Below are 18,307 nucleotides of genomic sequence, written 5' to 3'. Positions count from 1 at the left end.
AGAGTATACACACACAGTATACACACACACATTATATACACACACACAGTATACACACACAGTATACAGACACACAGTGTATGCACACACAGTATACACACACACAGTATACACACAGTATACACACACACAGTATACACACACAGTATACACACACAGTGTACACACACACAGTATACACACACACAGTATATACACACACAGTATACACAGAGTATACACACACACAGTATACACACACACATTATATACACACACACAGTATACACACACAGTATACACACACACAGTGTATGCACACACAGTATACACACACACAGTACACACACACAGAGTATACACACTGTATACATACACACAGTATACACACACACAGTATACATACACACAGTGTATACACAGTATACACACACACAGTTTACACATGGGCGAATATTTGACATAGGATGACTACGTTAACGATGATGTTGACAATAATAATAATAATCTGTAAAATAATTAAATAATGCCCATACATCTCTAAAATAATAATTATATCTGTAAAAACTATGCGTTATATTAAATCAGATTACTATTGTAATAAAAGGACTCGAACACTTCTTTCTGTCTTCGTGTCTTTATTCAGGTTCACGTCTTTACCCACACGGCACTCTGTTATAACTCCTGTATTTGTAGCCCCCGGCTATTCACTGCTATTATAGCTTCCTCTCCCCTCTGACTCTCTGCTTCATCTACTGTAACCTCCTCCCTGCAGACTCGCTGCTACCCCTATGCAGACTCCCGCTGCTACCCCTATGTGCAGACCCTCTGGCTGTCACTGTATGCAGACCCGCTGCCCACTCTCTCTGTGCAGCCCCGCTGCTGACTGCAGCCTCCTCGCTGCTTCGGGTCGGTCACCGCTGGCCAACGGTGCCGATCCTCGCTCCCCCCGTGTTCGTGGCGATCTCGCCACACCCTGCTTCGCCCTTCGTGGCCTTCCTCTGTTCCTGGTTCCCCGTCACTCCTCTTGCTCTTCCGGTTCCCCTCCTTCTATATCAACCCCTCTGACCCCCACGTGACCTAACTCCTCCCCCCCTGACGGCACCTCAGAAGGGCCGTTTACAACCGCATTACATCACCCTCCCCCCTAAAGAAAATCCAGCCGACCTCGGCTGAATTGCAACCTGAAAAGCAATGCGGGTGTAAAGGGCCAACACGCAAAAAGACACGAAGCATTGAAGACATTATAACAATAACACAACACAACACAATCTAACGAAACGTGAGGGATTTCGAGCGAGTACGGGTAGCCGGGCCGTCCCGGACGGTCGGCGGCCCACCCGCCGAGCGGGAACGTGGAAGGGTTTTAGGGGCGACGGGCGCAAGTTCTTCCGTCGCCATTGGAGGCCCGCCACTGTCCCGCTCGCGTCCAGAAACATCCCGTACTCGCGTCCGCGGAGGGATAGGAAGAGCTGCAGGTCCCGTGGGTTCTGCGGCTCCGGTCGGCGTCCCACAAGCGGAAGGTCCTCCTCCCTGCGGTGTCACGGCCGGCTTGTCTGTGCCGGAGGGTCTTTCTTTGGGGCGTCCGCAATCGAGGCCTCCTGCTGGGGTGGCCCCGGAACCCGGGCCCAGCAGTCCCTGGCATAGTGGCCCCGACGGCCGCAGCGGAAACAGTCGACGTCGGGTCGGCGCGCAGCAGGCCCCCCGTCCCGACATGGCCGCGCCGGCGGCGGAGCCCGCGGCCCCGGCCCGCTTCGAGCCGGCCACGGAGTGGAGGCGGCCGACAGCTCCTTTGGGCCGGTCGCATCCGGCACGTACACGACCTTTGTAGGGTCCCACCCTACGGCCCCCCCATCGACGACAGGACCGCCCGTCCACGCCGTGACTTGTTTCCAGCGGCGGAGATTGAACTGGGCGTCCAAACACTTGGCCACGGTCCGGGACGTGAGTTTCTCGTGACCGCACGCCGGCATAGGAATGCCCAGATCCCGGGATAACTCCAACATCTTCCCCAAGATGAGAGGTTCCAGCAGGTCAGGCTCCGTGTCCGGGTAAGCGGCCATCGCGAGTTCCAGCACGGCGCCCCTGTACGCTACAGGCGACTCCTCCGGTGCGCGTTGCCGCTGCACGAAGCGGCGATGGGCGTCATCCGGTGGCTCGTACGCGTCCGCCATTTCGTCGAACACTCCACGCAATGTTTTCTTCTTCGCAGCTTTTATAGAGCGAAAAAAAACGAACAGACTCATCGTCAAGGAGAGTCGGAAGCACCTCCAGCGCCTCGGCGTCCGTCCACCTTGCCGTTCGTACCGCCGCCAAAAATCGACAAGCGAACGCACTCCAATCGCCCCCGATGGAGAACTCCTTAACAGTTGTAAGGTGACGACTGCGGCTCCTTGGCCTGCTTCCGTCCGTCACCGACTCTTCCGGCGGCAAGTTCAGCAAGGCGTCGCAACGCGGTGTCGCCAAGATGGCGGACGATCCTCGTGGCGGCCCCAAAATGGCGGCTTCCCGCCTTCCGTGGTGCGCCACGCCCAAGATGGCGTCTTCACGCCGCGTGGCCGATGGCGGCGCCATCGAAGACGACCCGGGCTCCTGCCGATCACCACCATCACCTTCCAACGCCGCCCTTGGCGTGACAAGGTCACACAACTCCGTGATGACGGTTTTTAGGGTCGCCAGTTGCTCCGCCATCCGGGTCCATCTTAAATCTTCGTCCTTCAACGCAGATGGGTCAGACGCAGCGGCAACCTCCTCCACACCCGGGCCCTCACGGATCTCTCCCTCCGCCGAAGTGAAGCCGACCTCAGGAGGAAGATTGTCGTCGTCCGATGATGAAGCCGACGCCGGAGATGGGATATTCTTCTTCCTCAGTTGTTTCGCCATGCCGTTTCACTTCTGACTCCAGTGTAATAAAAGGACTCGAACACTTCTTTCTGTCTTCGTGTCTTTATTCAGGTTCACGTCTTTACCCACACGGCACTCTGTTATAACTCCTGTATTTGTAGCCCCCGGCTATTCACTGCTATTATAGCTTCCTCTCCCCTCTGACTCTCTGCTTCATCTACTGTAACCTCCTCCCTGCAGACTCGCTGCTACCCCTATGCAGACTCCCGCTGCTACCCCTATGTGCAGACCCTCTGGCTGTCACTGTATGCAGACCCGCTGCCCACTCTCTCTGTGCAGCCCCGCTGCTGACTGCAGCCTCCTCGCTGCTTCGGGTCGGTCACCGCTGGCCAACGGTGCCGATCCTCGCTCCCCCCGTGTTCGTGGCGATCTCGCCACACCCTGCTTCGCCCTTCGTGGCCTTCCTCTGTTCCTGGTTCCCCGTCACTCCTCTTGCTCTTCCGGTTCCCCTCCTTCTATATCAACCCCTCTGACCCCCACGTGACCTAACTCCTCCCCCCCTGACGGCACCTCAGAAGGGCCGTTTACAACCGCATTACACTATGACAAATCCCTCCTTAGGGATACATATTAAGAACAACGCATTGGTTTGCAACACTACGTGTCAAAAATATGTGCTTTAAAATGTGAATAATCTATAGTAATTGTAAACAGGCGCGTTTCTTTAATTAATAGAGGTTATTACATTTTAGGTAAGCCTAATATTTACAAATAAAACAGAACACGTGATTTATTTGAATGTGTGTGTCTGTAGGCTTGGGTACCTGGTGCAGTGAGTAAACATTCGGCGTCGGGGAGACAAAGGCGGCCGGGCGTGGTTCTGGCCACCCACCACCTCGTGTGGCGGTGCCGCCTTAATAGGTGCTCGCGAACAACACTTGCCCAACAGGCTACACGGGGGATCTTTGTCTTTGTATCATACAATTCAACCTCTGATTGAAAGCTTTCGTGACTGCAGGGATTCATATTCTTGGTTCTTTCGGTAAAGTCACGTAGAAGGGAAATAAACAAAATATAAAACTATAAAACATAAAAGATAAAACTATAAAACATTAAAATATAAAACTATAAAAAACAATAAAACATTTTAATTGTTTTTAATTGTTTTATCATCATCAACATCAACAATAAAATGTTTAATTGTTTAATATTTTTATTATTTTATTATTTCCCTTCTACGTGACTTTACCGAAATAACCAAGAATATGATTCAATCTCTGTTGACTTCCGAAATCCTTACCGAGTCTCAACGCTCGTTATCAAGAGGACCCCAGCTACTGCTGCAGCTACATTGATTTCTATTTATTTGGTCCGTTCGCTCTCATTGCACGAGGATCAACACCGGATTGCAAAACCCCTCCACCGCGCGTGCGAGGAGTTCACGCGCAAAGCCCCGCGCAGATGGATTCAACAATCCACGACCCACTTTGGAGGAACAGCGAAACGACACGAACTCTCTCTGTGTGGGTGCTGAAGCCCTTTTGTACGTGGCCAGCAGCACTAGCAGCAGCAACAACATCAGGAGCTCAACATTGGCACCGAGCTCCTGAACAATAGTGCCATCATACGCAAGAATAGAATTAATTGTACCATGAGGAGCATGGGGCTATAATTCTAGATTTGAAGCTTTCGTGACTGCATCGAATTCATATTCTTAGGTTTTTCGGTAAAGTCACGTAGGTAAAAAATTTACATTAAAATGTATTTTTTTAAAAATCACGACGTTTCGGAGGCAACACAAGCTTCCGTCTTCAGGTGCAACCGTCACAGCACGATAGCTGTATCAAGTAAATAACATAGGGCTATAGTTTGAGGGTGGAACCAGCAACAAGCAGCAGCAGCAGCAAGTGGAACAGTGGCTATTATTCTTAAATCCTTTATATTAAGTTCACTTGCTTGCTTGTTTGCGCGCTTACGACCGTGCAAATCTTTCGGTCGTTTTTTAACCCACTTCCCGTGATCCAATCGAGCTGACATTTTGCACAACAGACTCGTTGTGCGTGACAATTTATTTTCGTGAAAAAAAATTTCAAAAATTTTCCACTTTTTAGAATTTTTTTTTTTTATATTTAATTTAAAATACCAATGTGATAAAAATGAAACTCTTACTCAAGAAAAACAGAAATGCATAATAAAATAAAACCGATGCCACGCATATTAAGGATTTATAGTGAAAAAATTTGTTTTTACGCGTTAATTTTTTAACCGTACCCACGTCAAGCCTCGAGGTGGTGATGCCTTAGCTCGGTCAGCTCGGGGATGGGGGGGGGGGGTCGAAGGCGTCTCACCTGGATGCGATCCTCCGGCAGCTCGGTTTTCAGTGCCAGCATCTCCCTGGCGTACACGTCCGGGTAGTGTGCGTCGTTGAATGCCTTCTCCAGCTCCTCCAGCTGGTAGGACGTGAAGATTGTCCTGCAGGCGGGAAGGAGTCGCGGATGAGTTTCTGATTTTAACGTTGAGGATTTTCGGGTTGTGTTTGCTCCTTCCGACCCCCTTACTGCCGAGGCCGATATAACCTCGTGCCACGACAGATCTCGCGCCTACTTCAACACTATACACTACACTATACACTACACACCTATACACTACACACCTATACACTACACACCTATACACTACACTATACACTACACTATACACTACACACCTATACACTACACACCTATACACTACACTATATACTACACTATACACTACACTATACACTACACTATACACTACTATACACTACTATATACACTACTATATACACTACACTATACACTACACTATACACTACACTATACACTACACACCTATACACTACACTATACACTACACTAGTATACACTACACTACTATACACTACAATACACTGCAATACACTACACTATACACTACACTACTATACACTACACTACTATACACTACACTATACACTACACTATACATGCCGAACCCTGACCCCCCCCCCCCCCCCAGACGGAGCGGAGAATCGCGCGTCCTGTAGAGTGGCTCCTCAAAAGAAGATTGAGAGAGAGAGAGAAAAAAAAAACATTTTTATACAAATTTAAAATCTCGCCCTTCTCAAGTCCTAACATTGAACAGCGCCGTGCAGAGAAATGCTGCTGCCTTCGTTGACGGCTGCGTCTCCATCTGGGTCACGCGCCAGGCAGTCCCGGGTCCAGTGCCGTACTGCAGTGCAGCTACTAACTCCCTCCTCACCTCACCCTGGACTCCACCACCCCGCCAGGCCGAGTGGGTGACAGTGAATATCACTACAGATCGTCGTAGTCGACACGCTGGTCCCTCTACAGACCACGTGACATCGTCAATCTACACAATGGGAACTCTACAGACCACGTGACATCGTCAATCTACACAATGGGAACTCTACATACCACGTGACATTCTTAGTCTACACAATGGGAACTCTACAGATCACGTGACATCGTCAGTCTACACAATGGGAACTCTACAGACCACGTGACATCGTCAGTCTACACAATGGGAACTCTACAGATCACGTGACATTCTTAGTCTACACAATGGGAACTCTACAGACCACGTGACATTGTTAGTCTACACAATGGGAACTCTACATACCACGTGACATTCTTAGTCTACACAATGGGAATTCTACAGATCACGTGACATCGTTAGTCTACACAACGGGACCTCTGCAGGTCCACGTGGATTCGAGATCACACGCCGTAGGGTATAGATACAGGACATCGCATTGCATGTCAAAAATTAAAGTGAGTGGGCTTGGGCAGTACGCGTCGTGGTTAGAAGGGATGATGATGATGATAGCCGATGGTCAGGCCTGGATACGGAATGAGAGCCAAACGAGTGAACGCGCCCGCGAGGACGTCCACCATGAAGATGGAGATGATTAGACATTATCTCTTTGGTTCTTTTCGGTTAAGTCACGTCTAAAAATAAAATAATAAATTAAAATAACATATTACGACGTTTCGATTGCAACACAAGCAATCATCATCATATACCTGATGATGATTGCTTGTGTTGACGTGACTTAACCGAAAAGAACCAAAGAGTAATTCCTGCAGTCACGAAAGCTCCTAAATTAAGATTAGACATTATCTCACACGCAGGAGAGAGACGGACTGGCGGTATCCATCAGCGACACTGTCATGGGGGGAAGCCATCATCACCCAGCAGCGGATAGAGCGTGTCTGCTGCTGCTGATGATGATGATGATGTCCGATGATTCGCGGCGTCACCTGTGCCGTCGCTTCTTCCGCCGCTTCGCCTCGCGGGGGGCGTCCCTCTCCGTGGCCGCGCCGCCGTCGCTGCAGATCTCGTCTCCCTCTGCCGTGGTGGGGGTGGGGGTGGGGGGGCACACATAGACACAACAGATAAAGATCCCCCGTGTAGCCTACACAGGCGGCAGGGGGAGGGGGATGCAAGTGCTGTTTGCGAGCAACCTGTGAAGGCCAAATACGGCGCGCGAACGGGGGGTGGGTGACCAACACCGCACCCGGCCGCCTTTGTCTCCCCACCGCACCGGGTGCTCATTTAAGGTTGGGGGGAAGAGACCAAGACCGGTTAAGATGTTCGTCACCGATGTTGGCCGTGAGCGGGAATCGAGTTCAGGACGCCCGGTTCGTCGCGCAGCGTAGCGCTGACCACCGCGACACCGCTCCCCGTACACACAACAACAACAACCGCCACTACGCGTGTGCCATGCCAGGTGCACTTTGAGGCCAGGTGAAGTGTTGAAGGCCTGCTGATAGGAGGCCACGGAATAGAACCAGGTGCCATGCTAAGCAAAAACAAGTGCATGCAGACACGGAGATAACTACATGAACACGCGCGGTTTGTAATGGACCCTGGTGCTAGGAATTAAATGTGGCCCTTTTGTTCGCGGTCCCTTCCCCATAAGGGCCTAGCGACCCGCGAGCCGCGGGTCCAGTTGCACCGCCTGCACACTCGATAGCTACGCCAAGCGTCAGTCCAGCGACATTGCATCGACTACCAAGAATACTAAAGTGTGCGCGCTTGGGCAGGAGGACGCGTCGCGGCTAGAACATGACGAGCGACGGCCTAGTGGTCGAGACGTGCAACGGAGTGGCAGCCAACGGAGGGAAAGGCGCCCGAGATTGCGTCCGCACCGCGCGCCGATGACCCAGCGATGGGATTGTTCCATGGCGAGACCACGTGACGAGGGCAAAGAGTTGAGGAGGTCTTCGTCCATCCAGCGGTGGATAGAACGTGGCTACTGCCGCTGCTGATGATGGCGAACGCGTGAACGGTGGCGACGCGTCGACACTGACGGCATTTTGTTTGCGCGTTGCGATTCGCTCTGCCTGTGTCTCGATAGCGCCGCGGGGATACAAAATAAAACGCGTGCACATGTTGTGACGCGTGTCGTGACGCGTGTCGTGACGCGTGCATGTGTGTCGAACTTCTTTCGCACCGTGCGTAGCCGACCGCACTGACAAACACTAAACACAACAACAAGCATCCATAACAGAGGTTTTGTTGGGTTAGATCGCGTAAATATGTGTCGTTAAACCCGCCACCATCAAACACAGCCGATTAGTAAGCGGTTTGTCACGTCAACAAAACGTGCCAATTCGTTAAGAGTTCACCACACCGGTGTCGTTGGAGAGTAAGACCCACCGCAACATTTAACAATTCGAGTGCCGTGACGATTCGCCGACGTTTCGCCAACAACAACAACAACAAAGCACGTAGAAGGGAAATAATAAAATAATAAAAATAAAACAATAAAATAATTCTCACGACGTTTCGGCCACAACGCAAGCAGCCGTCCTCAGGTGTAGAACAGGTCTGTCGGAAAGACAGCGTCTGAATGAGACGCTGTCTTTCCGACAGACCTGTTCTTCACCTGAGCTGTTCTTCACCTGAGCACGGCTGCTTGAGTTGTGGCCGAAACGTCGTGAGAATTATTTTATTATGTTTAATTTTTATTATTTTATTATTTCCCTTCTACGTGACTTTACCGAAAGAACCAACAACAACAACGAAGCAGTTCAGGAACAAGCCCCGTACATTGCCCGATCATTTTGTGCCCAAGTCGCGGCGAGACGTCGCCGCAGCTCGCAAGGTTTGCGGCTGCGATTGGGCGCGCAAGCAAATCGGATGGCAATCATCGGATGGCAATCATTCGTGAAACGCCGCACGGCTCCGTCCGTTGCGTGAGCCCTCGACCAGGTGCCTAACCTGTAAGCGCCGCGCTTCTGCGGACGTCTGGAACGCTCTCTCCTCCGATAGTGGGAAGCCACTGGAGTTATGCACTTTAAAATCTAAATTTCTTTAGATTTTTGTGTTTGTTGTCCTTCGCCCGAACCTCCGATGAGCAGGGTTGGCTACATACGGTGCGAAAGAAGTTCAACACACATACACACATACCAGCATCCCGTGTATAGTATGTGTATATATGTCTGTGTGTATGTACGTGTTGTTCAGGGGAGCGGTGGTGTAGCGATTAGCGCGCTGCGTTATGAACCCGGCGACACGGGTTCGATTTCCGCTCACGGCCAACACCAGTGACGATTATCTGAACCGGTCCCGGGCCTCCCCTAGGTCGACTCAGCCTAAATTAGTATCTGGTGCGATGTGTAAACATCGCCACTGGGGAGACAAAGGCGGTCGGGCGTGGTGCTGGCCACCTACCCCCTCGTGTACCATTCCGGCCTTCATAGGTGCTCGCTAACAGCACTTGCCCCAACAGTCTGCTGAGGCTATACGGGGATCTTTGTCTTCGTATTGAGGGAGTGAGAGAGCTGATCACCACCACCACCACTATAACCCTGCCACCCCAACCACAACCACTCATCCTATCCTTACAGTCTGTTCAGGCTATACGGGGGATCTTTTTTTTTGCTTTATTGTTCCGCCCGTCGAAACGCGTTTTCTGTCTACGTGTATACTATATACAGCACTTGGCCATGCTACCAGAGCTATGGACCGCGCAGTAAACCCACTGCGGTCTTCGCTCCTGCAACGGAGGAGGTGAAAAGAGCGACGCGACACGAACTCTCTCTCTCTCTGCTGAGGCCCTCGCGTCGTGACGAGCAGCAGCAGCAGCAGATCTCGACTTTGGCCTCGGGCTCCTGAACATGTTGCTGCTGCCCATACTGGACGTCTGACGAACAAGAGCTTCATAGCTCATCGGATTCCTCGAGTATAAATCAAGATTATGTTTCTGATACGCTAAAAATATATATATTTGTATTTGGCTATATGTGTTGGGTTTTCTCGCATAAGGGCAGTTGGCCGAAACGATTATATTATTGCTTTACTATAAGTGGCAGTATGAAAGCCTAAATAATATATTCAGTTCAATTGTAATTTATGCATATTATTACAGAAACAGCAAAAATGATACTATTTGTATGTATATAAGTAAGTGTATGTATGATATATATTAACACATGTGTTTATTCGCATGAGAATACTGTATATGTTTAAACTGTGTGTGTGCACTCGTTTGTGTACTTGCTCCGAAAGTCTGTTAAGGCTATACGGGGGGTATTTGTCTTTGTCTTGTAAATGAGTGTATGTGTCTTCGTATATAACTACCTATATATATGCATGCCGAGATGTATGTATGTCAAATGACAATATGTATGTGTATATGTGGATGTCTATGTATGTATGTCTGGGGAGCGGTGGTGTAGCGGTTAGCGTGCTGCGCTATGAACCCGGCTACCCGAGTTCGATTCCCGCTCACGGCCAACACCAGTGGCGATTATCTGAACCGGTCCCGGGCCTCCCCTAGGTCGACTCAGCCTCAAATGAGTACGCGGTGTGTAAACATCGCCACTGGTGAGACAAAGGCGGTCGGGCGTGGTGCTGGCCACCCACCCCCTCGTGTACCGTTCTGGCCTTCATAGGTGCTTGCTAACAGCACTTGCCCCTACAGTCTGTTAAGGCTATATGGGGAGTCTTTATCTTTATATGTTTAACTTATTTTGCACCGTGCTAATCGGAGGGGTCTATGTATGTGGGGAGTGATAATGTAGCGGTTAGTGCGCTGCGCGGCGACCCGAGTTTGATTCCAGCTAACAGTACAACATTTGTGACACATAGCTGAACCAGTGCTTGGATCTCTCCTAGAGCGACTCAACCTTAAAATGAGTACCGGGTGCGGTGTAAAAAAAAACCCCATCAGCATTGGGGAGACAAAGGCGGCCGGGCGTGGTGCTTAGCCATCAACCAACGGGTCCAGTGCCGGCCTTAATAGGTGCTCGCTAACAGCACTTGCTCCAACAGTCTGTCAAAAGCTTTATTGGAGTAGGGGTCTTTGTCTATAAGTATGTGTGTGTAGGTGTGTACGCCACTAGACCGTATACATTGGGCAATACCAAAGTTAATAACAAGCCTCTTGATTATTTACAATATATTCTGTATTTTACCGGAATATTGTGAGGAGCGGTGGTACGGTGGTTAGCGCACAGGGCTATAAGGCCAACGGCGACTTGGCATTCGATTCGCGGCCACGGCTAACATCAGTGGCGAGTTGCATCTGAACCGGTCATGAGGAGCATCTCCCCACTTGCCCAGCGTGGTGAAGTATGGTCAAACAGCTCCGACAACCGACACGGGAAGAAACATTCATCTAGCAGTGGATTGACCAAGGGCTATATATTATTATTATTAGTTATTTATAGTAATTTATAGCCGACTCAGCGCAATTGTAATGTGTACGTGCGTGTGTGTTTGTGTGTGCTATTTCGACTCATCCTTAAATGTGTACCCGGTGCAGTGTGTGGATATCAGCACTGGGAGACAAAGCGGCCGGGCGTGGTGCTTAGTCGCAAGCCACCCCCTCGTGTACTATGCCTGCCTTACTTAATAGGTGCTCGCTAACAGCTCCTGAAGGCTATACGGATGATCTTTGTATTTCTATTCGTACTGGATGTACTGTTTTGCACGTGTGTGTTTGCTATGAAGTGTATTCGTTTGAGATGTGTCAGATTTACCGATATGTATGGATGAATGAAAATGTAGGTAATTATTTTACAAATGTATTCAATTATAAAAAAAACCTAATTTAATGAACCAATGTTTGAGGCTTTTGTGTGTTAATAAAAATAGCCACTCGTCTAGATATATGTAAAAGATGTCATATATATAATAAACTCGTGTGCGTGTGCTGCAGTGGGTCGCAGGACCGTGAGGGATTGGCGACGGCTCGGGAGGCCTCCATCCAGCAGTGGATTGAGCACGGATGACGATGACGACGGCGATGCTGATAATGATGATGTTTATCACATTTATACGTAGAAAAAATTATATATATGCGACATTTCCATGTTAATAAAAACAGACAGACACGACATCATCACATCGGCCTCGGCGATTTTGCTGCGTCGCTGGTGGCGATGTCGGAAAAAAACCCAAATCGGACGTAAAGAAAACATTCGGCAGCGTTACACACGAATTGGTCCCACGTGGAGAAAAAGGACCGGTCCGTTATGATGCACCCCCCCTCCCCTCCGTCCCCACTGACATTATCATCTTAACGACTATCGAGATATGATTTTAAAAATATTAATTTGGTGATGCTGCTGCTGCTAGTGCGTTGGCAAGTGGTTGTGCACAATTAACAACAACAACAACACTTGAGACGTTATTTAATTGTCTTGAAGAAGGGCCATTGCCGTAAACGTCGCCTATTATGATGAAATGCGCCACTTTACAAATGTAAATTATTATCAATATTATAAATATTGATGGTGTTGAACCATATCGCGAGAGCAGAATGTGAATAACGCACGGCCGTTGTGCGTATGTACACACATTTTTCGATTAAAGCCACAATGCTATTGTCGAATTTTTATCATTTAAAAAAATATATCCACTGAATAGCAATTGGCCGATACATTTGCAAATTATAATATCAAGAATTTAGAGACATTTTGCCAATCCAACGCGGGATTGAACGTCTCTTCCACACCGTTTCGTTCTCGTTGGGGATGGTTGACCACACCTGACCACCATCACCACCACCATCACCACCACCACCATCACCACCATCACCACCACCACCACCATTACCACCACCATCACCACCACCATCACATCACCACCACTATCACCATCACCACCATCACCACCATCACCACCACTACCACCACCATCGCCGGTGTTCGCCGTCGCCGGAAAATCGATGTCAGATGAGAGTGGTTCATTTCACAGCGCAATGGGCGAGTCTCGAATCACACCGCACCGAGGCTTTTACCGCCGGTTGTGTAACGTTAAAACCACACACAGACACACAAAGGGGTGAATTATTAAGGTGTGAGGCCTTCGGATCGCCTTCGACGTCGTACTCCGAGGTCAACGCTCATTGGGGGCGATCGCGCTGTGTTTCAGTGCAGCTCCCAAAGCATCGGAATAATAAAACAATCCGAATCGTTAAGTCCCTTTAACACGTGGTAGGCTAATCGCGACCAATATCATCGATAATACAGGTTTTTTTGGGGGTTAGATCGCGTAAGTATGGCACGCAAACATGTTACGTAAGCACGTTACGTGACAGACCTTACTAAATTGGCTGTGTCGGGTGGTGGCGGATTTAACGACGCATTTATATATTTACGCGATCTAACCAAAAAAAAACAACCTGTGTTGTGGTCGTTAAGTCCGTCTTGAATACTCGCCTCTTTAACCCGACCGCCCAGGTCTCGCCGTGTAGCCCTGTGCAGGTTCCGTGTATTTCCCGGCTTCCCATACACGGCGGTGGCGTATTGGTGCGATCATCGGATGAAATTCGCCACTTTACAAATGTAAATTATTATAATTATAAATTTGATAAATACCCATGTAGTTGAACCTTATCGCGAGAGAGCAAATGGCGAATAACGCACGACCGTTGCGCGTATTTACACACACACACACGCATCTTTCGTGTTCGTAATATCCGATTCCCCCACGTCAACATTCGCGTCTCGATTAAGCGACATTCTCCAAGGACTCGAAATATAAATCGGGCACGTGTAGTCGAGTCTATGCGTTGTCGGTCCTACGAGCTATATACTTGCTGCGTGCCATCGTGAAGCCACGCAGAGTCTCCCTTGCACGGAGACCGCTTGTAATAACCCCCACGAGCTCTTACGTATTTTAAATAATGTTTGTATGTATGTCGAAACTTTTTTCGTACCCTACGTTGCCAGCCGCGCTAATCGGAGGTGCGGGGAAGGACTGCGAACGAAATACAAAAAGCAATTCTAAAGAAATAGAGATTTCAATCTCGATTTGAAAGTGCATAGCTCCAGTGGCTTACTAATATCCACAGGAAGAGTGTACCGTCTGGAACGCTTTCGCATCCTCTTCCTTTCAATATTCGGAAGCCATTGAAGCCGATGCACTATCATATCATCTTGATTGAAAACTCGATAAGGTATCCGTTCTCTAAGTCTTTGCCCGTTTCTATGTTGACACGATTGCACGTACAGATGACAGGGTCATCCTGAAGTTCTTCTACATTTGTCTAGAAATGAACGCTTTGCGCACGGTACAATCCTCCTCGTCGGTTGACCGAGTAATCCGCCTCCCGTGACGTGTGACGCTAAAGCCGATAAAAAGCGGCGATATTCCATTGGAATTCGTTGCTCAAAATGAGGTACGAAAAACATCTATATGTATACGTTGCCGTCTCAGTGAACCTATATTGTAATTATGAGTATTTGGATAATAAGTACTGCATTATAATTGTAATTCGCGTGTTAATTCACTGCCGGACGAAAGCCTCCCCACGTCAAATTTGGTTAAACTAAAATATTGAAACTATTTATTTTGTATTTTACCAGGCCCACTGAGCTATGTAGCTCTTTTCCAGAAGCGACCTGGCCACAAATGATTGGCCATGGATGTGGCTTATCGTGTAGACATTTATAGCAGCCAAATACTCTAAACGAACGTTTTTCTAAATTTGGAATGGAAAATCAGACGACCTGGAGAAAAATCCACGGATAGAGAGAGAGAAAATGTTAACTCCAAATATACAGCAGCAGCAGGCGTCAGGGTCGAGATCGAACCCACGACCTCCTGTATACCAGGCGAGGTAGTTAACATCTCGGCTCCACGGCGCACCCCCGTAATGTGTTTTGACCATACTTCACCAGGCGTGTCAGCGATGGGTTCGAACACACACAAGACAAATGCAGTGAGTTAAAATTGTCACAAAGATAAAAAAACGAGATCTCTGAAAAAGGCCAATCGCTCTAAACGTCTAAGTCTTTCCTCTCGGCGACATTAAAAATATTCCCCGATATTATTGTTCAACGTTGACCTACTGTTATTCGTTATGATGTATTTATAACGTGATGAATTGTGAACTAAAACCATTTGTTACGATGTACACATATACATACAATTAAACATTCTTGTGCGAGTGAAAAAATTACTCGTTTGAATTGATCAACTGTCCTGCAGTCAAGTCACGGTTAACTTGCCGCACGGCATTAACGATGATGATAGCGATGATCGTGACAATATTGTTACTTTTACATTTTACTTATCAAAACACACACACACACATTCCAGCCGAGTCTCTATCAGACGCGTTGGGGTACACGAGAGAGTGGGTGGTGGTTAGCGCCACGCCTGGCCGCTTTTGTCTCTCCAGTGCTGATGTTGATTTCACACCGCAACGAGATACCCAGTTAAGGCTGAGCAGACCTACCGGTGGAGTCCTGAGGCCGATTCAAATGTAGCGCAGTGTGCTAACCACTATGCCCCAGCGTCCCCTTCCCTCCCACACACGCTTCATCACACATCAGCCATTCTTAGAGATGTATTGCAACTTTTAAATGTGGCACATTTCAGTCACGATACTTGCATACTCTTCACTACTCCAGCCACCACTAATACCAAACTTCCATTAATACATTAAACTCGCAATATACATACGACAACTCTACTCGGTCTCGCTCATGAAAGTTATTCATAATTGTTTGAAACGCAACGAGAAACTGGGAAGACTCGGGGTGGACGCCAATGGGGGCTCATTTCCGACATCACCCGGGATCAATGGGCTCCATCTCGTATCACATCTCGGATTCTGATTAGCGTCGAGCCGTATCTTGATGAGCGGACCACCGTGCACTCCAAGTTGCCACAGGCATCGGCTTGCAGCCTAACACACGCGGCGTGCAAACAGAAGGCAGAGCGGCACAGCCGATCTACGGCTTCCCACGGCGACACACCAGAGGTCGCAACCGGGTACCCGATACTCGTACCCTACCCGATACCCGGCTACCCGTACCCGGTCAGGTACGGGTACGGGTACCCGTTTGCGACCCTGGTGCGGCCGGGTACGGGTAGGCCGTGAGTCACTGGTGAGTCACCGTTTGTCACTCATTTCGGGTAGGGTACGGGTAGGGAACGGGTACCCATTTGCGACCCTGGTGCGGCCGGGTACGGGTAAGGAATCAAAACCCGTTTGCGACCTCTGCTACACACCGCACGGCCTTGACTCAACCCACCGCTGTCCGTGGTGCTGAAGTTCTAACTCGCACGAGCTGCTACGGCGTGCTGAGAGCGGGGTGGGGGGGGGGGCGACCCTTATTCATCCAGCAGTGGATTGGCGAAACGGGGCTTTACATGGCCATAGCGTTTCGTCTGTATGTTTGTCCGTCAATTAATATATAACAATGTTGTGGCTTGGCTCTCCGACACACCGGCGTGCTGGACTAGTGACGAATTGGCCACGTTCTGTTTACGTGACAACCCTTGCTAGTTGGCTGTGTCGGGTGGTGGCGGGTTTAACGACACAACATTTATATATTTACGCGATCTAACCCAAAAACACCTGTGTTGTGGATGATATTGGTCGCGAAAGCCTACGTGTTAAACTAATATAACTCTCTCTCTCTCTGTCTGTGTCTCTGTGTCTGTGTCTCTGTGTGTGTGTCTCACCCGAGCTCTGCTCGTTGCCGCTGTCGGCTAAAGCCGGCGCCGATCCCGACCCAACGCAGCCGCCCTGAGCCGCCCCGGGCACCTGCAAGCGGCCGGCCGCGGCCCCCATCGAGGCCTCGCGGGGTTCGGCCAGTGCCGACAGGAAATTGGCCACGGGCTGCGGGTAGAGGGACGCCGCGAGCGCCGTGGATACTTGGACGCCCAAGACTCCGGGCGTGATGAAGGCGCGCTGCTCTGACTGCTGATGCTGATGATGGTGCTGCTGCTGCAGAAGGTGGTGGTGCTGGTGATGATTGTGGTGGTGGTGATGGTGGTGGTTGTGATGGTTGTTGTTGGTGTTGTTCTGGCGCGGCGGGGATGGAGAATCGCGGCCCAGACCCAACAGCTCCTGAATGGCGAACCCCGTAGATTTGGGCATCGAGTTTGGTGCTCGCTTCGCATCACGATTCTCCCGGGATGATGCGGCCACCGATCCGGCCACCGGTGCCGCGGTCGCTTTGTCCGACTGGGCCGGGGGGCCCTTCCCCCCCTCCATGAGCTCGCGGGGTCCCCTCTCTTGGAGAGACCTCGCCGGGACCATCCAGGCCTCCCCAATATGCATGCACACGGGGCCGCGTGCCCAACCAGTGCGAACGGGGACTCCGGCTCGACGGGGAGACGCGAGCGGGGAGGGAGAGGGGGGGTGAAGTTAAGAGAGATCAGGTTCGAGTTTCGTTCCGGTTACAGGTTCGGTTCAGTTTAAGTTACGCTCGCGTTCGGTTTCTGTTCGGATAGTTCCAGCTATGTTTTGGTTACGTTCGGTTCGGTTCTGCACGGTGAGGTGTCGGCGGGGTTGCAGTTCGGTTGGGTTCCGTCGACTCGGTTCGGGTAGATTGGTGGGTTCGGTTCCGCGAAGGTCGGTTGAGTGCGCGTTCGTTTTATGTTCGGTTCGGAGGCTAAGTCACGATACGATTTCAATGCAGACACGAGAGATTTCGGGTTTGGAGTTAAGTTCGTTGAGGTTCGCTTTGGTTGAGTTTGGTTCGGTTTCTGATCCGGCTACGCTGGGTTCGCCTACAGCTCCGGTTTGACTCGCTCAGCAGCTGCCGGCCGCCCGCGTGAACGACTCAAAGAGAAATGAAGAGATTGTGAGCTGCGTGTGCGAGACGCAACATGCCTCTACTCTCTCTCTATCTCTCCCTCTATCTAATAATCTCTCTACATGTGCATCTCCCACCCTCTGTGTGTGTGTCTATTCACTCTCCCGTCCTCCCTTGTCTGAGCTGTTTTTATGCGCGGGCGTGAGATGGCTGGTGCGGAACTCCGCGCTGCCAGAACTCGCATCTCCTCCTCCTCCAATCTCCGCCTCCCATCTCCACCCCCCCAACTCTCCCTCCCATCTCCACCCCCCATCTCTCCCTCCCATCTCACACTCCTCCCATTCCCTCCCCCCCACCAACCCCATGCGTAATGTCGGCGGAGATATGGCGTCCATCTCGCGCTATTACTTCCTAAAAATGCACAAAGACAAATCTCCCCTATAGCC

General features: G+C 50.0%; 1 protein-coding gene across 1 annotated transcript in view; it reads right to left on the bottom strand.

Moving 5' to 3' along the window:
- Nucleotides 1–18,016, bottom strand: part of LOC133361814 (visual system homeobox 2-like) — a 39,593-nt gene extending 21,577 nt beyond the window's left edge. Inside the window, exons 1-3 of the mRNA XM_061580809.1 lie at nt 16,783–18,016; nt 7,110–7,197; nt 5,172–5,295 (exon numbers count right to left, since the gene is read on the bottom strand). Of these exons, the coding sequence (XP_061436793.1) occupies nt 5,172–5,295; nt 7,110–7,197; nt 16,783–17,383 (813 nt within the window). The 5' untranslated portion in view covers nt 17,384–18,016. The remainder of the gene's footprint in view (nt 1–5,171; nt 5,296–7,109; nt 7,198–16,782) is intronic.
- Nucleotides 18,017–18,307: the final 291 nt, after the last annotated feature.

Source organism: Lethenteron reissneri, chromosome 8 (genome assembly GCF_015708825.2).
Source record: "Lethenteron reissneri isolate LAM-NWPU_2019-01 chromosome 8, ASM1570882v1, whole genome shotgun sequence".
In the NCBI taxonomy this organism is placed as follows: domain Eukaryota; kingdom Metazoa; phylum Chordata; class Hyperoartia; order Petromyzontiformes; family Petromyzontidae; genus Lethenteron; species Lethenteron reissneri.
This window is presented reverse-complemented; position numbering and strand designations above follow the sequence as displayed.